Source organism: Tursiops truncatus, chromosome 8, assembly GCF_011762595.2.
Source record: "Tursiops truncatus isolate mTurTru1 chromosome 8, mTurTru1.mat.Y, whole genome shotgun sequence".
NCBI classification, from domain to species: domain Eukaryota; kingdom Metazoa; phylum Chordata; class Mammalia; order Artiodactyla; family Delphinidae; genus Tursiops; species Tursiops truncatus.
The window spans coordinates 63,839,702-63,864,615 of NC_047041.1; the positions used below are offsets into that span (position 1 = coordinate 63,839,702).

General features: G+C 39.9%; 1 protein-coding gene across 2 annotated transcripts; it reads left to right on the plus strand.

The window, feature by feature from the left end:
* On the plus strand, positions 1 to 24,508 carry CTR9 (CTR9 homolog, Paf1/RNA polymerase II complex component). Of its 2 annotated transcripts, none has more exons than XM_073808620.1 (25): positions 1 to 215; positions 1,752 to 1,850; positions 3,573 to 3,812; positions 4,326 to 4,443; positions 4,918 to 5,007; positions 6,071 to 6,219; positions 7,321 to 7,428; positions 10,313 to 10,420; positions 10,528 to 10,764; positions 10,992 to 11,081; positions 11,196 to 11,324; positions 11,435 to 11,618; positions 12,924 to 13,012; positions 13,524 to 13,709; positions 13,797 to 13,884; positions 14,027 to 14,175; positions 16,212 to 16,328; positions 16,471 to 16,616; positions 17,528 to 17,599; positions 18,494 to 18,629; positions 18,781 to 18,927; positions 19,554 to 19,711; positions 20,771 to 20,867; positions 21,094 to 21,206; positions 23,276 to 23,416. In XM_073808620.1, exons 1-25 carry the CDS (start codon positions 171 to 173, stop codon positions 23,400 to 23,402), a joined length of 3,222 nt encoding a protein of 1,073 aa, XP_073664721.1. In that variant the 5' UTR covers positions 1 to 170; the 3' UTR covers positions 23,403 to 23,416. The 2 variants fall into 2 exon arrangements, with proteins under 2 accessions (XP_073664721.1, XP_019803915.1); XM_019948356.3 differs by lacking the exon at positions 23,276 to 23,416 and adding an exon at positions 23,423 to 24,508 and having other exon boundaries at positions 2 to 215.
* Positions 24,509 to 24,914: the final 406 nt, after the last annotated feature.

Genomic DNA, 24,914 nt, shown 5'->3' on the forward strand with positions numbered 1-24,914 from the left:
TTCGTTGTTTGAGCTGCTGACGGGAAGGAGAAGCCCGAGCTTCGGCTGCGCCGCGGGGCGGCAGTCACGACCGGAGCCCGAGCCGCCGCTAGCCTCTGGACGAGCCAGAAGCCAGGAGCACCAGCTGCGGAGCGGCGGGGCCGAACGCCCGCTCGTCTTCTGATCTCGTCATGTCGCGGGGCTCCATTGAGATTCCCCTCCGGGACACTGACGAGGTAAGTGTAGAGAATGGGGGAGGGTGGGGACCTTGAACTTGGAGATCTCCCCCTCCCCCTTTCTCTCGACTTCGTTTCCGAAGCGAGAGCACCCTCTCCCCAGATCCAGCTACCCGGCCGAAGCTCCTATCACGTCTTTCCCCAGCCCCAGCGCCCTCCCAGGCTGGGAACATCAGGTCCGCGCAACCTCGAAGCCACCCCGAGAAGGAGTTCTTGAAAGTTCCCCACCAACCTGTCCGTATTTGACAGTACTCTGCTCTTTTCCTAATTCAGGAGCGCAGGGGTGTGACAGTGCCTGATAAAATGTAAGGCACCTCATAGATCGCAGAGGTGGGCGCAGATGTCACTGTGTTCTCTCTGCTACTCAAACTAAGTGTCTCTCTCTGGGAATATATAGGATGTCGCCCTTCCTCCCTTAGAAACTCGAGTATCATGGTGCACCACATCTGCCACACAAGGCTCCATCAACGAAACAGAGACCCCAAGATAATAGCCGCTGCAGTGTGCTGATAGAATTAACCCCATTTCCCTTCCTGTCGCCTCTTTTATGGGTGGCCTGTGGCTTGTCTGAGTAAAGTCTTCAGAATTGATGTTGTCTTATTCGATATCTCATACTCTTACTTTTGATTGAGGTACAATATTGAGATATGTTTCACTTACTGTAAAATCCAGTGGTTTTTAGTAGTGTAACCATCACCACTATCTAATTCCAGAACATTTTCCTACTGTTATTTTTGTGCCACATTCAGGAGTGTGTGTGACACAAATGATGCTTCCATGATTAGTGTGTACGGTGGCACTCAACTTTGCATTGCCTCTAGGACTGTGCTTCTCAAGTTGTCAGACCAGGACTTCCCTGGTGGCACAGTGGTTAAGAATCCGTCTGCCAGTGCAGGGGACACGGGTTCGAGCCCTGGTCCGGGAAGATCCCACATGCTGCGGAGCAACTAAGCCTGTGCGCCACAACTACTGAGCCTGCGCTCTAGAGACCGCGAGCCACAGCTTCTGAAGCCCGCATGCCTAGAGCCTGTGCTCTAGGCACAAGAGAAGCCACCGCAAGGAGAAGCCCACGCACACCGCAATGAAGAGCAGACCCCGTTCCCCACATCTAGGGAAAGGCCGCGTGCAGCAACAAAAGACCCAATGCAGCCAAAAAAAAAAAAAAGTTGTCAGACCGAGTCTCAGAGTCTGTGGCCTGAGTCTCTGGGGTGTTTATCTGTACTTTACCTGCATTATACGTTACGCAGGGTTTCCTTTTAGTTTTTTCAGTAAGAAAAGCTTTTGTAGCATTTTATAGTTCTAGTGATTTGAGGACAAATATCAGGGTTTGTTTGCTATGCTTTAATATTACCATATAACGTATTTGTCATATGCTCCTTAAACGTTTCTTAACGTATGCTTGTTCAGCCCTATTGAAAGTGAACACAAATCCTATGTATAACCATACTGATGTATCTTTAGGAAAGCAGCAGTCAAAGAAGAAATGTGAATTTTAAAAAGAAAAATAAGAGTTAAAACCTACATTTTGTATTTTAGGTCATTGAACTTGACTTCGATCAGTTACCGGAGGGAGATGAAGTTATCAGTATTCTGAAACAGGAACACACACAATTGCACATATGGATTGCTTTGGCGGTGAGTATTCATGTAACAAATATTTTTTATATGTTGACTGGAAAAAATACGTGGTTCTGTTTTCAGTTACAGTAATAGCCAGCTTGGGTGAATGATAGTACCATGTATATGGAAGTTAATTGTATTAAAGGCAAGTTTACTAAGTGATGTGTTGGCCTCTGGTAAATTAGTATATGTTGGTGAAAGCAGAATTCATTTAAGTTAACGAGTACTCTATATTGAGCATTTGATTATTTAGTGATTACTCAGTGAAGACTGGCTTGTGGTTTGTAGATAAACTGAGAAAAAACGAGGTGCCACAATTTAAACAATCTAACACCCTCTACCCTCCCCAGCACCAGCTGCATAATGATGTTTCTTTTTTGTGGGAACATTATAGTAAATGATTATGACTAAAATACAGTAAATACTTTGATCATTATTCCTAAGCAAGTTTGTCACAGGTCCCTTTCACATAAAGATATACAGGAGGCCTCTGACCTTGAAGAGTCAGAGAAGTAGATCTGGAATCGGGCTTGTGTCCAGTGCTCAAGCCTAAGTCTTTTTTTTTTTTTTTTTTAAGCCTAACTCTTAAAGAGTTTCTTAAGTATGGATTTACAGAGAGATACTTTCAGTGACAAGCAGTGCCCTCCTGACTTGAAGTGCTAAGTTTTCCTGGTCTTTGGAGAACAAGACATTAATGCTTGTCACATATTTTTTAAAACCAGAAGGGAACTTAGTATTTTTTTAGTACAAATGCCTCCTTTAACAGCACTTACATGAAAATTGAAGTCTTGGAGGGTTAGCATGGAACCTGTAGTAAAATAAATTCATAAAGCATTGTGGGCTGTAGGTTGTTACACTAGAAAGAATGTAGGCTTTGGGATTAGAGAGTCCTTTGTTCAAATTCCAACTCGGCTACTAACTAGACAAATGATCTACCTTCTGAGCCTATTTCCTCATCTAAAATAGGGGGTTGTTAACACTCACCTTAAGGGTGGTTGTACAGATTAGAGATAATGTATATGAAGCTCCTGGCATTGTTTGTGGCCCACAGTAAGGGGTTAATAAATGGTGGATATTCCTTTTATTATTAATAAATGAAACAGATACCCAGGGAAGTTATTCAGCAGACCCAAAGTCACAGACAATTTTTGATGGATCTATAACTGGAACCCAAGTTTTCTGTTTGGAATTCTTTATACCCTCTCACTATTGCTTTCTCTCTTGGGCTCTGATTTAGTTTGAAATCAGCTATTGCTAGGTAAGAAGATGGAAGCATTTGTAGTGATTATAATTTTTTAAACAGCTTTATTAGGTATAATTCATCTATAGTAAACTGCATATATTTCATATGTACCATTTGAGAATTTTTAGCATATATGTACACCTGTGAAATCATCACCACAATCAAGATAATGAATATATCTATCACCCCTAAAACTTTCCTCCCACCTCTCCCTTGCCCCTCCACAGTGCCCAGGCAACCCCTGATCTGCTTTTTGTCACTAAAGATTAGTTTGAGATTTATCCATGTTGTAGCATGTACCCAATAGCTCCTTTTTACTGCCGAGCAGTAGCCGTTATACAGATAGACCACAGTTTGTCCATTCACCTTTTGCTCAACAATTTAGTTGTTTCCAGTTTGGGGCTATTACACATAAAGCTGCTATAAACATTTGTGTACAACTTTTTGTATTGACATATCCTCCAGTAATTCTAGTTTGATTCTTTACCTTATAGCTGGAATACTACAAGCAAGGAAAAACAGAAGAGTTTGTAAAGTTGTTGGAAGCAGCGCGTATAGATGGCAATTTGGACTATAGAGACCATGAAAAAGACCAGATGACTTGCTTGGATACATTGGCAGCCTATTATGTACAACAGGCTCGGAAGGAGAAGAATAAGGACAACAAGAAAGATCTTATTACACAGGCAACCCTATTGTATACGATGGCAGATAAAATTATTATGTATGATCAGGTAAATTAAATCAGATATCTTTGAATTTATGAAAGGGAAAAAAATACCGCATGAAAGTAAAATGTGTATAATAGGCAACAGATTTTCTTTCAGTTTTTCTTAAAATAACATAGTTGATAAGAATAGTCAAAAAGAAGGGTTCCTTAATAGAATAGAAATTTCTTTGGTCCTGATACTGTTGAAGTAATATGGGCAAATTTAGCATGTGAAACTTAACCACATGTTGAGTTGGTAATTCCAACATCCTCAGGTGAACTTCAAGCATATTTTAAGGAGTTTGAACTTTTCTTTTTGTCATCGTTCCTGGCACAGACAACTTGCGTTTTGGGATAGTTCCTCAATTTGCAATTAAGAATTGCTTACTGGTAGTTTAAACACATTACAGTGATAAAGGAATTTGTGTGATGATCTGCTTCCTTCCTATATGGTTTTTATTTTCATGTTACACATTTGTGTTAAATTGTGGTTAGTCCTGGATAAAGTCAAGTCTAAGATGATGCATTACTTTTTCAGAACCATTTGTTGGGAAGAGCCTGCTTCTGCCTACTTGAAGGTGACAAAATGGATCAGGCTGATGCACAATTTCATTTCGTACTCAACCAGTCTCCAAATAATATTCCAGCCCTTCTTGGTAAGTCACTTTTGGCAACCATCTTAGGAATCTATATTTTTCATCTGTGCCTAGAATGTATTTCTTTGTTGATGACTCCTTAGTAACTGGGCTGGGCAGCAAAGTAGAAGAGCTTTACCTTATTAAAAATAAAACTATTACAATAGATCACTGTTTCTGTTGAAATTACAGAAATAAGATATATACCAGTTAAGCATAATTTGTTATACACTTCTAAAGCGTCAATAAACAATCTATTTGGACAACTCTAAGCTACTTTAATTATTTTATAACATTTAACATAATATAGTACCGTTCTATTTATAGGCATAGATTAATATACCCTCATGGAAAACAAGTTTAGATATGAAATCATTTTTGCTGTTTTCAAGTGTTTGTTACTGAGAGATATATTTGATTTAGGTGAGTTAGTAGAGAGCATATGAGACTTGTGTTCTTTAATAAGTGCATATTTATTTTTAAAAATCATTACAGGTAAAGCTTGCATTTCATTCAACAAGAAGGATTACAGAGGAGCTCTCGCTTACTATAAGAAAGCCTTGCGAACTAACCCAGGATGTCCAGGTAAGAGAAAAACTGTAAGTCTAGGCTGTGTATGATCCAACTTAAAATATTGGTATTTGATTCAAAAGCTGCATAGTAGATCATAATATAATCTTTTTGCCCTATACTAGTTTTCTTTCCAAAATCTCATTCATTTAGCAAATTTTGAAGTCAAATGTAAAATGTTTCCAGAAGGAGAGGGTGTCAGTGTCAAATTCTGTTGTTAGGCCAAGTAAAATAGGGAATGAAAGTTGATCATTGGATTTGGCAGCATACAAATCATTAGTGACCTTGATAAAGCAGTTTTACTGGAATGGTGGAGGTGAGATACTCATTAGGGTGGAGTCAAAAGAGAAAAGGGAAGGAAGGGAATTGGGAGGCAGCAAATGTAGATCTCTCAAGGAGTTTTACTATCTAGGGAAGAGTAGGAATGAATTGACAACTGGAAAGGGAAATGGAATCAAGAGGGGATTTTTTTAGGATGCGAGAATGTATATGGATGAGAATGATCTAGTTGAGAGGGAAAATTTGATGATGTGGGAAAAATAGGGCAGGGTTGCAGGAGCAGTGTCCTTAGATGAGAAGGGGTAGGAACTAGTGAGCAGTGGAGAGGTTATCCTTAGAAACATGGTTGTGTTTTGGCATGGCTTTGGAATTGGGAAGCATTTATAAGCATAGCTCTGCAGATGTGCATGTAGTCAGTCACTATATTTAAGACCTTAATGAAGCTTTTTGTTCTCTGTTTAAAAATTGCTCTTTAAAAATTAGATAATGAAGGTGCAGTGTAGCCAGGAGCATTGGAAGACAAGAAAAATACCACTATTATAGCTGTTCTGTTCTATGGTGAGAAAGGTATCCTTGATGAGGGGGTAAGTGTTGGGAGGTGTAAGGGGAGAGTGGTATGCTCTGACCTCCAGTGAAACCAAGTTTGTGATACACCCGAAGATTTTATAGTGTAGTTATACTGAAGTTAATTCTGCGATTTTGCAACTTGTAAATAGAGAATGTTTAAGCATTTAAAAAAATTTTAATCCTAAAAATGCCCTAGTTTGACAAACTGAATGACTTGATTTTATTTTTGTAGCGGAAGTTCGTTTAGGAATGGGCCATTGCTTTGTGAAACTTAACAAATTGGAGAAGGCTCGTCTGGCATTCAGCAGAGCCCTGGAACTCAATTCCAAATGTGTGGGAGCATTGGTGGGACTGGCTGTTCTAGAACTCAACAATAAAGAGGTATGTGAGTGAAAAAACTGTCTAGTTCCTGACTGATTTGTCAGGTGAGTAGTATTGAATTATATATTGAATTATATCTCAACAGAGCTGTTAAAAAATGCAATCTTTTGGAGTCTTTTCTGTTATTTGCCTTAGCAGTAAATCATTTAGGACAGTGATATCAAGTATATTTACTACATGCACCCAATTTCAAAGGGCAGGAAATGCTTTCCAGTGGCAGTGTTTCTGCAGTTAAGTTTGTTAAGAAAGCTAAATTCTAAAAGTTTACCTCACTATTTGAATTTATTTTTATTATTTTTTCTTTAATTTTTAAAGATTACTTTCCATTTGCAGTTATTACAAAATCTTACCTATATTCCCCATGTTGTACAGTACATCCTTGAGCCTATCTTACACCAGTAGTTTGTACCTCCCACTTCCCCACCCCTGTATTGCCCCTCCCCGCTTCCCCCCACTGGTAACCAGTAGTTTGTTCTCTATATCTGTGAAGCTACTTCTTTTTTGTTATATTCACTAGTTTGTTGTATTTTTTAGATTCCACATATAAGTGATATCATACATTATATATCTTTCTCTGACTTACTTCAGTTAGCGTAATGCCTTCCAGGTCCATCCATGTTGCTGCAAATGGCAAAATTTCATTCTTTTTTATGGCTGAGTAGTATTCCATTATATATATATATATACCATATCTTCTTTATCTGTTCTTCTGTTAATGGATACTTAGGTTGTTTCCATTATCTTGGCAGTTTCCATATCTTGCTATGAACTTCGGGGTGCATGTATCATTTCGAATTAGTGTTTTTGTTTTTTTCAGATATATACCCAGGAGTGGAATTGCTGGGTCATATGGTAGTTCTGTTTTTAGTTTTTTGAGAAACCTTCATACTGTTTCCCACAGTGGCTATGCCAATTTTCATTCTCACCATCACTGTTGGAAATTTTTTAATCCCTGATGAAAGTTAACTAAAACAAGAGCTGTATTTTGCTATCTGAACTTAGATTTGTATAATCTTATTTCTTCAACTATAAAGGAAACTTTGAAAAAGTGCTATTTAAGTAATATTTCACTCAACCCTGCCATCATTGTTTTTCTTTTAGGCTGATTCCATCAAAAATGGTGTCCAACTTCTTTCCAGAGCCTATACTATTGATCCTAGCAACCCTATGGTATTGAACCACTTGGCAAATCACTTTTTCTTCAAAAAGGTAGGAGAAATCATTTATTAAAGTTGTTTAATTTTAAATCCTGATTTTTGTTTTTCTGTACTGCAGGTGATACTTTATCTTTTTAACTTGGAAAGAAATTTGAATCAAGAGTTTTTTTTCAAGTTAGAGTTTGGATTAGTATCTGGGAATACTAATTAGTATCTGGGTATGTTTGTTCATTCATTCATTCATTCATTTAATAATTATTGACCCTGTATACTGTACCCAACATTGCGATAGGGATGTGAAGTTCAGTAAGATGTGGTTTCTGCACTCAAGGAGTCATTTCATAGAAAACACAGATATGGGAACAAATGTAAATGTAAAAATAAAGGTCTCTGCTCTGCTGTGGTAAAGAAATGAAAGAGGAAGTGATTAAGGAGAGTTTTCATCACCAAGAATGAGAGAGCTCTTGAACTATGTTTTTAGAAGAAGGTCACTAGGTAGCTGAAAGAAGACAGGCACAGATCTATGAAATGGTCTTAGTAGTTTAGTAAGAGTGTATCATATGGTGAAATTTTTGCTTGTTTATTTTCACATGTTGATCATGATGTAATTTTTTAAGTTGCCACTAACTCTGTAGAAGCAGTGGCATTCTAGGTTTCTCAAATACTAAAAGAGTTTTTATGTAGTTAGTAAGCATGAGTTTAATCAGTCATTTTTAAACCCGGTACTAAATTATACCCAGAACTTTAATTAAATAGCAGTTTAGGTAAGAGTTCACAAAACTGCATCAATCCTTATTAGTAATAGATGCTATGTTGCTGTTATTGTTGCTATTAATATGCATCGTATGCTTGTAAAATGCCAAGTACTGTTAATAGTGCATGCTATGAATTTATATGATATTCAAAATAGTCCTATGTGGTAGGTAATATTTTCCTCATTTTGTGGATGTATGGAAGCAAGAGTTAATAGCCTGAGGTCACACAGCTATTCACCATGATGCTTTACTCTCTCTGGCTGTAGAAGCATACCCCCCTTTCATAATGAATTATTAATTAAGCTTTATGCTATAGCTGTTCTAGTACTAAAAGACAACTACTTAAGGAGAGGATGGAAATGTATCTCATATGTAAATGAAGTGTTACTGTTTAAGATAAAACAGCTACACAAGTTAGTTTGGTTTTTACTGGAAAAACAGCAACAGCACAAAAACAGAGGATGGATGATTCTAAATATTTGAGGGCATATCTAGTAGTCAGTGCTCACAGCAGTTGGGACAGCTTCCTTGAACCAAATGAGAATAATTCAGTTTTTAATTTTCAATGCTAGTCACCCTTCCACTGCAGAAGATAAAGACTTGCTTCTACTGAGAACAATCAGTATATTCAGAACCTTAAAGATTACATAGGTGATGGACTTCCCTGGTGGCGCAGTGGTTGAGAGTCCGCCTGCCGATCCAGGGGACGCGGGATCGTGCCCCGGTCTGGGAGGATCCCACATGCTGAGCGGCTGGGCCCGTGAGCTATGGCCGCTGAGCCTTCGTGTCCGGAGCCTGTGCTCCACGATGGGAGAGGCCACAGCAGTGAGAGGCCCGCGTACCGCAAAAAAAAAAAAAAAAAAGAAAAGATTACGTAGGTGAAATATGTAAATCAAGCCAGTATATTTGGGTGTTACTGAACACCTGATCTGTGATCAGCACTGTGCCAGGTGTCCTGAGGTCATCTTGCACTGGATATATGTCTTTAAGGTTTACAGAGCATGTTTACATATGTTTTCTCAGTTTGTCATTACAACAGCCCTAGAAGGTAGGCAGGGTATTTCCATACGCTCATTCCAGTGAACAGTATATAAATTAAGCCAGAAGGCTGTGTCATGTAATTAAAAGTGTGGAGTTTGAATCACTTGGTTCAAATTCTGGCATCACCATTGTATATAGTTCTGTTGCTTTGCGCAAATAAACTAATAATTTCCCTAAACTTTAATTGCCTCACTTATAAAATAGTAATAATACCTACTGTATAGGATATGAGGGATGGTAGTTAGGATTAAATGTAATATGCATATTAAATACTTATCTAATGTGAAGCACTCAGTTCCTGATAAAAGCTGCAATCCCATTATTATTTCTAATGTTAAAAAAAAAAATGTCGAAAGTGGTCATTGACCAAACAAAAACTCTACTTCAGACCAGATTTCTAGTCAAATGAATAAAACACATTCCTATTAAAACTGGAAAGTTGTTTCTACCCCTGATGTATGAACTCTGACTTTGAGACACTTGGGAGACTAATCCAAAGGAAAGTCAGGCCTAATAGAAAGGTCATGACCCATGCATTCAAATAGAGCTGAGTACAAGTCCAAGTGCTGGCACTTGCTACCCTCATGTGATAGAACATAGCCTTGGAGTCAGAAAAAAAACAACAACCCACTAAATCGAGATTCTGGCTTTTCACCTTAGATAACAAACTTTACTTCTTTAAGTGTCTATTTTCCCATCAATAAAATGGTAATAATGACACACTTTACAGGGAGGTTGATTAAGCTTAGAACTAATATAAGTATTATACCTAGCAGAGGGCTTTGGATATAATAGTTCTCAATAAATTGTAACTGCTTCCATTACTGTTAATAAAGGACTTAACCTCTCTTGGGTTTTCTCATCACAAAAATAGGGACTAATGCCTCAAAGGATTGTTGTGGGGATTAAATGAAGTAATAGTACTGGGGAAATGTTAAGTACTGTACAACTGTTAGTTCCCATCTTCCCTGAATTTATCAGCAAGGGGAATGAGGAAGATGATTTGTAATTCTGGATACAGTGCTGCTATTGTTCATTCAATGAACAAATTTTAAAAGTGAAATTTGGGGAAGCCTTATGACTGAGACTGGTAGAGTTGTTTGGGTTCACTCAGTTGAGTTTTGGATCTTCCTTGTTCAGGATTACAGTAAAGTCCAGCACTTGGCTCTCCATGCATTCCATAATACAGAAGTGGAGGCCATGCAAGCAGAAAGTTGCTATCAGTTGGCTAGATCATTCCACGTCCAGGTAAGTTAACTTTACACCCTCTCTAAATATCTAATTCTTTAATGGTTTTCCAAATCATTTAAAAACTTTTGTACATATTGTTGGCCTTGTTTTATTTCATTTTTTAGGAAGATTATGACCAAGCTTTCCAGTACTACTATCAAGCCACACAGTTTGCCTCATCCTCTTTTGTGCTGCCTTTTTTTGGTTTGGGACAAATGTACATTTATCGAGGTGACAAAGAGAATGCATCTCAGTGCTTTGAGAAAGTCTTGAAAGCTTATCCTAATAATTATGAGACTATGAAAATTCTTGGCTCTCTATATGCCGCCTCAGAAGACCAAGAAAAACGAGATATCGCCAAGGTATGTTTTAAAAATCTAAAAATTTTATTTTCTGTTAGCTATCTCTAGATGCGCATTCCTCATGTCTTGTTATTGCTGGTAGAAATATGATGGACACAGTTCTGTTAGCTGAGTTTGTTGTAGTCGAACTAACATTTGACTTATCAAACAGGGTAGAGTAGCCACCACGTTTGAATGTCATACCCTAGAGTTGGAATGCTTTAGCTTAATGATCTCTTTCATCCCAGGGCCATTTGAAGAAGGTCACAGAACAGTATCCTGATGACGTTGAAGCTTGGATTGAGTTGGCACAAATCTTAGAACAGACCGATATACAGGTATTTAGCCATGTTTTCCGTCTGCTACCTGATGTGTTTTTGGTAAGCCTAATGCAGTGTTTCTCTTCCTCTCATTTTCACTTACACTTTATTCTGTCCACCATGAAAATACAGGGTGCCCTGTCAGCCTATGGAACAGCGACACGGATCCTTCAGGAGAAAGTGCAGGCCGACGTCCCCCCAGAGATTCTGAATAACGTGGGTGCCCTCCATTTCAGGCTTGGAAATCTGGGAGAGGCAAAGGTAGGAACGTAGAAATATTCCCTTCTTTTATACTATCAAGTTCAATGCACACTTTTTCCTATGTATCAACCAAGTCTTTTAACAATGTAATTTTCTTTTCTTTCTCCTAGAAATACTTTTTGGCATCATTGGATCGTGCAAAGGCAGAAGCTGAGCATGATGAACATTATTACAATGCCATTTCTGTTACAACATCATACAATTTAGCCAGGCTGTATGAGGCGATGTGTGAATTCCATGAAGCAGAAAAACTATATAAAAACATCTTACGGGAACATCCTAATTATGTTGACTGTAGGAATTTTAAACTTTTTTTGTGTGTATTAAAATGTCCACAACAGCAGCAAAAAATTTAGCCTGAAAAAAATCTTTCTTAGAACCAGTAGTAAACAGTTTTAGGAAATTCCCTTGCGGTCCAGTGGTTAGAACTCCATGCTTCCACTACAGGGAGCCTGGATTCGATTCCTGGTCAGGGAACTAAGATCCTGTAAGCCCCGCAGTGCAGCTGCGGTGCGACCAAAAAAAAAAGTTAAACAGTTTTGAAGGTTATATGCCTGCCCCCTTTTCTTCAAGGCAAATTTGTGGCCTTAAAAAAAAAAAAGAAAAAAAGATGCAGCTTCAGTTAAATTTATGCTAGAAACAAAAAGAAACAACTAAAAACCAGTTGGACCATATTTTATAGACTAGGCCATCTTCAGTGGGTCAGCTACCTTTATTAGGCTTTTAACAACTCCTTGGCATATTTGGTGATGGGTTTATCTTTATGATGGGTCCTGCTTTGAATTCATATAAACATTTGCAATGTTTATAATAGAAAGAACAGTGCTTTTCCTGGAAATAATTATTACTAAAAATGTCCTACCTTGAGTTTTTACAACCTAGACAATGTGAAATTTGGTAGGTTTTTAACTAAAAATATTTTATATGCTGTACTTCCCTTAAAAGAACCTAAAGCTATGAGGTTTTGACTCTGGTCAAATTAGGGGCTAGCAATTTGGCCCCTGTCGTACTGTTATGGATGCAAAAGTGATTTAAAATAAATAAGATTTTAGTTGAATGTCAGGCTAAATTTGAACTGAGTTGATAGGCAGTAGTAAGCCATTGTTGTTTCCTGGAGAGAGTGACATTTTTTGGAGAAAATAACAACATTTGTATGGCACTTTTTTTATTTAAGTGGAAGAGCCGCAGTTAGAGCCCAGGTTTTCTAACTAGTAATCCCTAGTAGTCTGTGCTTTCACTGTAGTGCCATATGCCAAGCACAGTGCTGTGCATCAGAGAGAAATTGGAAACAGAACAATGCTAAGCTTTTAAAATAACTTAACTTGAGATGATGACTTGGTCCAGGGTGCTAGCCTGGGGAATAGAGTGGAAGAGATAATCTGAGATTTCAAACAGGAAGACTTGATGGTGGCAGAGTTGCTCTTCAATTTATTAGGTTATTAATTAGCTATATTGATGCTTGATATAGTTTCACCTGTGGGACTTTTCTGTTCATTATTAATGTATTAATGAAAAACAATTGTTTCAAAAGTATGACTATAAAATTATGATTCTACTTTATAGCTAATATTTTAAACATGAAAACTTGTATATTTTCAGGCTATCTGCGCCTAGGAGCCATGGCTAGAGATAAAGGAAATTTTTATGAGGCTTCAGATTGGTTTAAGGAAGCTCTTCAGATTAATCAGGTTGGTAATATTAACTCTTAGATTTGAAAAATAATTATTTCACCATTTCCCCCTAGTAAATCAATTTTTCCTTTTAATGGCTATCATATTTCTAGACTTGGCATCTCCCTGTTTTTTTCATTTACTTGTTAAAGATACTAAAGGGTATAGAAGTCATCTAAACGTTTTGATTGTGGCCCACGGTAAGAAATAGATTTCACACTACAGCCTAGTACATACACACGTGTGTATACAGACAACTGAAATCAAAGTTTTACAAATCATTTTGTGCTCTTTCCATAGGCAGTACATTGACATTTTTACTGTATTCCATTCTGTTGCATTTCTTATGGTGATAACTAAACACTAAATTGATGTTACAAGTCACTGATCCATCTCAACTCTCAGTTTGAAAAACACTGTTGTAAATGTAGCTTGTAAACCTCTCCAGTAATCAGCTGTTGTGGAAAGATGATTGATCTCTCTGAATCCAAATTACAGATTTTGCTTCTTTTTATACGTGTGTTTTTAGGACCATCCGGATGCTTGGTCTTTGATTGGTAATCTTCATTTGGCAAAACAAGAATGGGGTCCAGGCCAGAAGAAATTCGAGAGGATATTAAAACAACCAGCTACTCAGAGTGACACTTATTCTATGCTAGCCCTTGGCAACGTCTGGCTCCAAACTTTGCATCAGCCCACCCGAGATAGAGAAAAGGTAATCTTTTTTCATCTCTTTAAAACAAAATTGATACTTATTTGATTCTTGTTTGAATTTTTTTATAATGTTTGTATCTTTTTATAGGAAAAGCGTCATCAAGATCGAGCTCTGGCCATCTACAAACAAGTACTCAGAAATGATGCAAAGAATCTCTATGCTGCTAATGGCATAGGTAATTATACAGTTTGGATATCCATAATAATTTGTGAAATAAATGCTTTTGGAGGGATGTTTGCAGATCAGAATTTCTCTCTAGTTGTTTTTCTGGCTACAATTAGAAAATTCTAATTCTGTGAACCTTTTTATAACTTTAGGAGCTGTTTTGGCCCACAAAGGATATTTCCGTGAAGCTCGTGATGTATTTGCCCAAGTAAGAGAAGCAACGGCAGATATCAGTGATGTGTGGTTGAACCTAGCACACATCTACGTGGAACAAAAGCAATATATCAGCGCCGTTCAGATGGTAATGTCTTATTTTTCAAGATATTTTTATTTTGTGTTCATTGTCGAGCACTTGTTTCCTTAACCATTCTGGTCCTGCCTTGGAGCTGGGTGCTATCTCTTACGACACTGTGTCTATTCAGAGGCTTATAATTATATATGGTTAAGGCCAGTCTTTGGTGTCCAGACAGAGATGTGAGTCCTGGTTCCACCTCTAATTGCATGTCTTGGACAAAGGACATCTTCTCTGAGCCAGTTTTCATATCTATAAAACAGAAATAATTGTACCTTAATCTCATAGAATTTTTTGAGCATCCAGAATGAAAAATACTTGGCACCATACTTGGCACTAGTTTGCCTCGCATAGCAGTAAGTACCCAGAAGTTAGTGGGATTTAATATCCGTTTGCTTGTTTTACCCTCTTCTCAGATGAGAGAACTGAGTTTCAGGAGGGTTAAATTACACTTAAAATGAAACTCCATGGGGATAAGTTTTCATGGTTATAGAATTATTTTTTTTAATTTATTTATTTTTGGCTGCATTGGGTCTTTGTTGCTGTGCGCAGGCTTTCTCTAGTTGCGGCAAGCGGAGGCTACTCTTCGTTGCAGTGTGTGGGCTTCTCGTTGCAGTGGCTTCTCTTGTTGCAGAGCACGGGCTCTAGGCATGTGGGCTTCAGTAGCTGTGGCATGTGGGCTCAGTAGTTGTGGTGCACGGGCTCAGTTGCTCCGTGGCATGTGGAATCTTCCCGGATCCGAGCTCGAACCCGTGTCCCCTGAATTGGCAGGCGGATTCTTAACCACTGCACCACCAGGAGAGCCTATGGCTATAGAATTTTATTATGCTTTTCATATTTGTTGATTACTTGAACTTGAAGTAAAAGAGTCATGCTTAGCATCTTTTGCATAGTAAAAAGTAAAAATGCTCTTATGGGGGAATTATTATGGTCAGAAAAAACAGGTTTCTGACCAAAGTTAGAAGACAGGCTCTGGACTTCCCTGGTGGCGCAGTGGTTAAGAATCTGCCTGCCAATTCAGGGAACACTGGTTCGAGCCCTGGTCTGAGAAGATCCCACACACCGCGGAGCAACTAAGCCTGTGAGCCACAACTACTGAGCCTGCACCCTAGAGCCCGCGAGCCACAACTACTGAAGCCTGCATGCCTAGAGCCCACGCTCCACAACAAGAGAAGCCACCACAATGAGAAGCCCGCGCACTGCAACCAAGAGTTGCCCCCTCTTGCTACAGCTAGAGAAAGCCCACGTGCAGCAAGGAAGACCCAGCGCAGCCAAAAATAAATAAATTTATTTTTTTTAAAAAAAGAAGATAGGTTCTGGGAAGTGGTTAACCATTTTTCTAAAAAGGATGGGTATTATTGTATTCAGAATATTGGAAAGGTTCTGGTCACAGGGACTTACAGAACCCAGATTGCATATGGTAGTCTCAGAGGTTGTGTTTTTGGAGGTGGGCCTTCTTGATCTGCAAATTAATTTCTAGGGATATTCAGGGAAAAACCGTCTAACCATCTTCCACAAAAAAGAACTTACCTATGATAAGATGTGTTCCATGGTCAGAAAGTGATATGTTCACAGCAAAATTAATACCAGTATTGCTATATTGGTTTTACTAAGAAATTAACAGCAAGAACAGTGAGATTTATCATTCTCATTGCCAGTAGTTTCCACCAGTCCTAAAGAAAGGTGGTAGAGCACCTTAGGAGCCAGGTGTATGACTTCTAATAAGTTGTCAGTGAGCCTGTTCTAGATAGTATTGCTGAAGATACAAAAAAAAGACCTTCCAGTCTGTTTAACCTTTCAGTGTTGGTCGAAATTTCAAATGGAAAAACTATTTCTAGTATGTAATTTTTCTTGCCAGGTTTTTATGTTGTGAAAAATGTATGCTGGTGAGTGTAAAATATCGTTCTCAAATTAGTCTCTGAAATTAACCATTCAAAAGACAAAATACCTTTTCACATAGCTTTAAAATCGCTTGAAATTTTGTCACAAAATGACAATATCATTTAATCCTTGTGTGTTTTAATTAACGTTTTCTTTTATTGTAGTATGAAAACTGCCTCAGAAAGTTCTATAAGCACCAGAACACTGAAGTTGTGCTCTATTTGGCCCGGGCTCTCTTCAAGTGTGGCAAGTTACAGGAATGCAAACAGACTCTGCTGAAGGTAAAAAAGAGAACTCAATTCTATGCTGCATTGTATTTTTTATCCTGTTTTACGCATGCTTACACACCTAACACTCTATTTGACTAAAATCCTTTTCATGTCATTATACCATATGAAAGATTTGCTTTGTTTTTGTTTATAGGCTAGACACGTGGCACCCAGTGATACAGTTCTTATGTTTAATGTGGCCTTGGTCCTGCAAAGATTAGCTACCTCTGTCCTGAAAGATGAAAAGAGTAATCTGAAGGAAGTACTCAATGCTGTGAAAGAACTGGAGCTTGCACACAGGTAAGATTTTGTAGGAACAACCTTTGAAATGCTTTGTTTCTTTAAACCCACATGGCTCAAAAGAGAATCATTCTCTATTAGAATCATTCCAGCGATTTTTAAGCCAAAGCAGACTGCTTCCACCAGGTGGCACCCAACCGTAGCCAGGATCCTGATAGAATTGGATCATGTAGTCCGACCCCTAGAACTGGCTGGCTGGCTTTGCAAACTTGCCCTAGATTTTTCATTGACCTGTCAATAATATGACCCAGCATTTTACACACTAGAAATTTTTAGACTCCACTTACGCTGGTTTTACTTGTTATACTAGTGACTTTTTATGTGATATTAGTTTTACTTAAGCTGAGATTAAGACCTTTCCTCTTAAATATTGAATAAATTTATTCAGCTCAGCTCAAAATTTATGTAACCTTACAGTACTTATTTAGTAATTCAGTGTATGGTAAAATTAAAACCTGACATCTCTTCAGGTTTTGTCCAGCCTTATTTGAATTCTTGTTTAATTATTCTTTGCCTTGTCTAGTAGATTGTAAGTGCTTTCATGGCTTAAGCCTCCTAACCTCCATGCTGACATATTTAGTAAATTTGGTGTTTAGTAAATATTCATTGCTGGAATTGATTTTTGGTGGTTTGTGAATTTACTGATACCGTTAACTTTATCATCAAGAACTTACTAATATTGAGTGGTATATTGATGAGAGTCTTTTTTTAAGTGAGTTGTATATATATTTTTCCTATTGAGATAACAGCCCTTCATGAATACATTCATTTAAGTATTAAGTATTCATTAAGTTTCAATCAGTATGTAAGCCTCCTCTCAGACTGTTTTTTTAAGAACAGATTAAAAATCTAAAGGGTGTATTTCATTAATTTTTTTTAAGTAAAGTATTTTATTTTCTCATTCTATTTAGATATTTCAGTTACTTGAGTAAAGTTGGAGATAAAATGAGATTTGATTTGGCCCTTGCTGCTACAGAAGCCAGGTAATGTACTATTTATGGAAGGTGACTCTGGGTGAGGCAGTGATAGCAGTGTGGACTGGGAGAGTGACACAGTAGTGAATGGGTTTCTGACCTTCCAGAGGTCAGTCTTTCACACTCCTCTCTGGGACACTCCAACCTGGACCAAGACTTTTTCCTAAGGGTCCTTTCAGGGAATATGGCAAAGTTCAAGTACTTAAGTTGTATGGGAAAATACTTTTCTATTTCACTAATGTCAGCTATGTAGTCAGAATCAAGACACGATTCCTGAATCTGTCACATGTAAAGATAGTGTCGGGAATCTTTTTAGCTGTGCTTTGGGAGGACGGTTATAATTTGCAAACTTAACATAGTTGACAGTATTGGCTTCTGAGAAACTAAGTTAATTTTCCTAATTAAGACTCCCTGGTGGTGCGGCAGTTAAGAATCCGCCTGCCAGTGCAGGGGACACAGGTTCGATCCCTGGTCTGGGAAGATCCCACATGCCGCGGAGCAACTAAGCCCATGTGCCACAACTACTGAGCCCGTGAGCCACAACTACTGAGCCCACGTGCCACAGCTACTGAAGCCCACGTGCCTAGAGCCCATGTTCCACAAGAGAAACCACTGCAATGAGAAACCCGCGCACCACAACGAATAGTAGCCCCTGCTCGCCACAACTAGAGAAAGCCTGCGCACAGCAACGAAGACCCAAAGCAGCCAAAAAAAATAAGATAAAATAAAAATTAAAAAAAAGAAAAGGGCTGAAGAATTAAAAAAAAAAAGACTTCCCATAGGTATCACCTAATGATCCTGCTTCAAACTTTTAAATGTGTGTAAGGAATACAGGTGCTCTGAGTTTTTTAATAAAAAGTATATTAGCTACATACATATTTCTCTAAATTTGGATTGTTCTAGGCAATGCTCTGACTTACTGAGCCAGGCCCAGTACCACGTGGCCAGGGCGCGCAAACAGGACGAAGAAGAAAGGGAATTGCGGGCCAAACAAGAACAAGAGAAAGAACTGTTAAGGCAGAAACTTCTCAAAGAACAGGTATGTATTGTGTTTGCAGTTATACTAGAATTAAAGGTGTACATACATACACTTTGTATGTTAAAAAAGAAGTTCTTCTGATGGTAGCCATGATTTTTTTCTGTCATAAGAACATTGTGATGAGGTTTTTTCCTACTCTTTTTCCTCATAGGAAGAGAAACGTCTCAGAGAAAAAGAAGAGCAAAAGAAACTTTTGGAACAGCGGGCCCAGTACGTAGAGAAGACCAAAAATATTCTTATGTTTACTGGAGAGACTGAAGCAACAAAAGAAAAGAAAAGAGGTGGCAGTGGTGGACGGGTAAGATATGACTCCAGTTAGAAACGAAGCTAATTGGTTAAATTCACTCAGTCCTTAGTCCTGAGCTTTGGCTTCCTCCTTTGCTAAAAGTTAGTTTTCCAACAGAGACTGCTTTAAATGGTGTCCAGTATTTAGAAATGCATTTCACTGTTAGCTGAGTACAGTTTACCTTGTAGCAACTTTGTAGTTGATGATTTTTGCTATTTGAGGCATTCATCCCAATTAGAAGTTTTTAAAGTATGGGCCTCACCATGCGCTTCTTCCACGTGACTTAGAGCAGCGGTCCCCAACCTTTTTGGCAGCAGGGACCGGTTTCGTGGAAGACAATTTTTCCATGGATGGTGGCAGTGGGGAGGGGTTGGGGGGAGGTGTTGGTTCAGGCGGTAATGCAAGCGATGGGGAGCAGTGGGGAGCGGCAGATGAAGCTTCGCTCGCTCGCCCGCCGCTCACCTCCTGCTCTGCGGCCCGGTTCCTAACAGGCCACGGACCAGTACCGGGCCATGGCCCAGGGGTCGGAGACCTCTGACTTAGAGGACTGATGGGAAGTGGCCTCTTTCATACCTTAGCATTCCACCCACATTCCACCAGCCAGGAAAGCAATGACTGTGGTCTTGTTTGGGTTTCAGCGGTCCAAGAAGGGAGGAGAGTTTGATGAGTTTGTCAACGATGACACCGATGATGACCTGCCTATATCCAAAAAGAAGAAGAGAAGGAAGGGCAGTGGTAGTGAGCAAGAAGGCGAGGAGGAGGAGGGTGGCGAGAGAAAGAAGAAGAAGAGGAGAAGGTAGTGTCATGGAATAACCTTTTAAATCACCTGGGTTTTAAACCACCTCATGAAAGTGGCAAAAGACCTTTCACCTTCTGAATCTTAGGTTTAGAATCTGTGAACACCTTTTTATCACTTGATCCCCCCAGACAGGGAAGCCTTTCATTCCCCCATTTCCTACTTTAATCCTAAAATGGACCCCACTACCAAATTCCCGGCGTGCTTGGAGTCTCCACACATGTCCACAGCTTTCCTTCTGAGTGCTCCGAGTCAGTCAATAATTGCCTTTCTTATGACTGAAAATTGCAATATTTATTGGAAAATCTATGCAGTTTAGGATGAGAAACGTTAGTGTGTCCACACTGACTGTCCATCTTTGAAATCTTAGAAAAGCCACTGAGCTTCAGTTTCCTCTCTGTAAAGTAGCGATGGCCCACCTCCTGGTTTTACAGGATGTATAAAATGTGAATTTATGTGAAAGAAGGGCCTTTTAATCCTCCTAGTGCCATCCGCTGTTAGGATAAGTGGTGCCCTGCCCCCCTCTCACCTGGAAGTGCCCCTAAGCTGTCTGTTCCTCTCATGGTGCTTCTGTGTCCGGGAACCTCCAGTGTTAGCTAGACCTGTTCTTTCCAACCCATGTCTGGCTCTGCTTGTGGAATTCATTCAGACCTGTGGAATTGAAGCTGTGGCTGGATATTAGCAGGCCTGGGATGAGTAGTTGGAAGGGAAGAAAGAGGAGGGGAAGGAGGTTGAGTCTGGAGCCTGGGTCTTTTCTCACATCTTCTGTCACTCACCAAGGGCAAGATTCACGCTCATCTTAGATTAGTAAGAGGGCTTAAAAGTGACTCAGTTAGTCAGCAGACATGGCATAAATACAGTTTTTGCAGACTCCCGAGCCATGTGCAGCAAGAGTAAGTTGTGGTCTCTGCCCTTGAGGGGTGTACAGTCTGCTCGAGGCCAGCCCCTGTAAAGAAGGGTGTTCAAAATGACTAATACTGTTTGAATGGCACAGAAGTCTTGGGTTTTATAGGCACGAGTGAACCTTGACAAACTTTCTCTTGGTGTTCACTATTTTAGACCTCCGAAGGGAGATGAAGGATCTGATGATGATGAAACAGAAAATGGCCCCAAATCGAAAAAGCGCCGTCTACCAAAAGCAGAGAAGAAGAAGGCAGTAAGTGTCCAGCTCTGTGGTTTTCATCCCCAGTAGGCATCAAAGACTGCGGTACTCTAGAATACATTCTTCCCCTGCAGTGTCTTCAAGCACAGACACTTGTTTTTGAAGTTTGTTGGTTGCAGTTTGATTGTATCAGTATCACTGCAGTGCAAACCCAATTTAACAAGACATCCTAACATAAAGAGTCTTGACTAATCTATTACGTTTGATCTTCTTTCTTCAGCCCAAGCCAGAACGTCTGCCTCCTTCAATGAAGGGAAAAATAAAATCCAAAGCCATAATATCATCAAGTGACGATTCATCCGATGAAGATAAACTGAAAATTGCTGATGAAGGGTAGGAATTTTTCACTTATGTTCTCCTAGTGAAGGATAACCAAGAGTGGTCACTGTGCCAAAGCGTCATCTCTGCAGCTTCTTAAAATCTTAGAGCAGGAAGAAGCCTGAGCACACATCTCATTCCAGTCTTGTCATTTTGTCCTACTAAATGTTTGTCCCTTAAAGAAGGAAACCTATTTTGAAATCTCATTTCTTCGTGAATATTAGCTGAAATTTTCTATCATTTTGCTACACTGCCATTGACTGGCTTAAAGTATTAAGAGTAGCCTGATCTTGGTCACAGGGAGAAAGGGACTTTCTTGACCATTTCCTCCCTTGTCAGGCAGGGATGACTCAGCACTGCCTGCTCTATGGAGGGCTTATCGTAGACTCCTCTAGCTCACAGCCTACTTGGTGAAACAATATTCTGTTTTACTTGTACTGAACTTGCCCCTCGAGCTCTGCATTTGGATTCCTAGACTAAGGCTCTTAATACCATACTATGCTGGGTTCTTCTGACGGCCATCATTTCATTCATCCATTCAACAGACATTTGAACATCCATGCTATGAGATAGCAAGCTGAGAGCTGGGGATGCAGCGGATAAAGACATCGACCCTGCCCCCAGGGAATTTGTACTTTCGAGACAGTGCTAATGACAAATAAATGACAAATAATGACAAATAAATGACAAATAAATGACAAATAAACCAAAACTACATTATAGTGGGAAAAGGGTTATCACTTATATTTTGCATTTATTGCTCTTCAGTGACCACATGTAATCTGGAGTTTAGGTAGTGGGGGGAACTACTGAGGTGTTTTTTTGTGGAAGAAAGGCTGTTTAAGTCTTAGAAGAAGAATAGAGAGTCCTAATCAACTGTACCTCAATAAAAAATAAAAATAATAAGAATTTTTTAAAAAATAAAAGGAAGAGAGAGTCTTGGTTGGTTAGAGGTGAGGCAGGGGTGAGAGGTTAGCATGTCGAAGGGGCTAAGGGTCCTGGTGCAGGGCTGGTCTGGTAGGGGAAAGCGTCTGTAAAGATCTGCAGTTCCCTTTTTCTCTGAAGATGCTGGTTGACACAGATTTGGATTGCTTTTCCCTAAAACACTGTTTCACCCTTGCCCACAGTGTTACCCTGGTCCACTGATTACAGAGTGATGGTTAGACCTTCATGAAGTGTTTGCTTATTTGGCCAGATGGAATGGAGTGAATTAGATCCCGGGGCCCACTGGCCCTTAGTGTGTATACAGAATGAGTTATATGATGTGTGTCTAGGTTTCTTCTTTCAGATGTAAGCACAAAGAGCCTTTCTTCGGTCTACAGGGATGTTTTCATTTCTAGGAAGAGTAGTATGGTTCACCTCCCTCACCCTTCTTAGACTGACCCTGTAGGATTTAATATTCCTTTCTTGGAATATCTGTTATGAAAACCAAAACTAAGGAATATGCCCGAGGAGAAGCATGTGCTCCTCTCCACAGCTCTGGTGGGGGAGCAGTTGTGACAGTGGTGAAGGGAATGTTCTTTCCTCCAAGAAGCCAAAATTCCCTGGGTGCCACTGCACCCCCAAGCATTAGCACAGGTCCCCTGCCCTTAACATCTGATAAGTAGAGGGGGAACTCTGGCAAAAGTACACAAACAAGCTGCAGAACCTTTTTATTTAGCCCCAGCTTCCTATGTTGAGTAGGTCTAGTCGTGGCGGAGGGCACCGGAGCAGAAGCAGATCCTGGGACAGAAAGGGTGACTTTGCTCCTCAGCGATCTTCTAGCACAGATGGCAGTGGCGCAGAGGAGCTTCCCTCCCAGCCAGCCTTGGGACAGAGTGCATTCTTCAGAGTCTCTGCAGCCCAGTGAGGTCCCAGGTTGCACCTCTGCCGCTGTGTATTGGTTTATAAAGATAAATAAATGTATCCCTTCCTTTTCATAATTTTACGTACGAAATTGAGAAATGCGTCATTCTGATGAAGGGTGCCTGGGATGACCAGTGCGGTCACCCTTCACTGTCTATGTTCTGTCTCAGAGCTAAAGTGCCTTATTCTTTTTAACTTTTTAATCCTCTCTTAATAACCCTATCACATTTACAAAAAAGCACACCAAAGGATATCACAAAACGAACACCTGTGTCAACAGCGATCCGGTCAAGACATCAAATGCCCTTCTATTTTCAAGCGCATCCCCGGTTTGTCGAGGCTCCCTTGGCCAGAACCCTGGTCTAACGAGCGTTTGTCTTTGCCAGACATCCCCGCAACAGCGACAGCGACTCCGACGAGGGCCAGCGGCGGAAGACGGGCGCCTCCTCGGAGGAGAGCGACTCCGACGAGAACCACAACAAGTCCGGCAGCGAGGCCGGCAGCCCCCGGCGGCCCCGGAGGCAGCACTCAGATGAGGACTCAGACAGCGACCAGCCGACCAGAAATCGCAGGCCCTCGGGCTCCGAACAGTCTGACAACGAATCCCTGCAGTCCGGGCGGAGCCGCTCGGGGGGCTCTGAGATGGACTCTCAGCCCGCGTCCCCCAGCGCCGAGTCGGACCACTACTCCGAGAGAGCATCTGACAACGAGGGGTCCGGCCGAGGCTCCGGCAGAGGCTCCGGCAATGAATCCGAACCCGAGGGATCCAACAACGAGGCCTCGGATCAGGGCTCAGAACGTGGTTCAGATGATAGCGACTAGGCTTTATTTCATGAATAAGCTTCATCTCCGCAGGAAACTTTTTTAATATATGAAAGCTGTGATAAAAACATTTCAGGTGTTTGGTCAAACAGTGGTGGATTTTTCTTAAGGCAATTTTTTTCTCCTATCCATTTGTACGTTACTATGTCCCAAAAGATGTTTCCCTTGCGAGAGTCCAATATTTGAGTCTCTTGAGAAAAAGGTGACTATTCTTTATTATGGTACAGTTCCACCTATCATATGTGAAAACCCCAGGAAGATAAACCCACATGCTGAACCATTCCTCCCGAGATTTGACTGAAACTGTGGCAGATGTCTCATCTTCTTTGTGTGTTAAGCAGCATATTATTAGGACTTTTATTGCAATCTTTTACCAAGTGGTGTGAGGAACTTGGTATTAATGTCTTTGTTCCATTTCAAGTTTAGATCAGGAATATTTTTATTTTCTGGAGGAAGAGGTATCTACTGTATAATTGCACCAAAGTACAAATGAAAGGAAGGTTTTCTTCAATAGTGTAATACTGCAGCCATGTAGAGAAAACGACAAATATATCATTTGTTAGGTTGAGTAAGATGTGGAAAAATGCTTTTCTGTTAGTAGTATGCAAAGACCTACCTAAGCCACATAATAAAATTCTTTTACCAACTTTTATGTGTAACTTTGTGTCATTTTATTTTTGCTCAGTATATTTGTATATGAAAATTTAGCATCTATAAAAATATGCAAATATTTGGAAGAAACTGAGCTAAGCTGGAGGTTGTTTACTCAAAAGTTTTGTAATTCATTTTTTTAACATCTTTATTGGATTATAATTGCTTTACAATGTTGTGTTAGTTTCTGCTTTATAACAAAGTGAATCAGTTCTATGTATATGTATATCCCCATATCCCCTCCCTCTTATGTCTCCCTCCCACCCTCCCTATCCCACCCCTCTAGGTGGTCACAAAGCACCGAGCTGCTCTCCCTGTGCTATGCAGCTGCTTCCCACTAGCTATCTATTTTACATTTGGTAGTGTATATATGTCCATGCTACTCTCTCACTTCGTCCCAGCTTA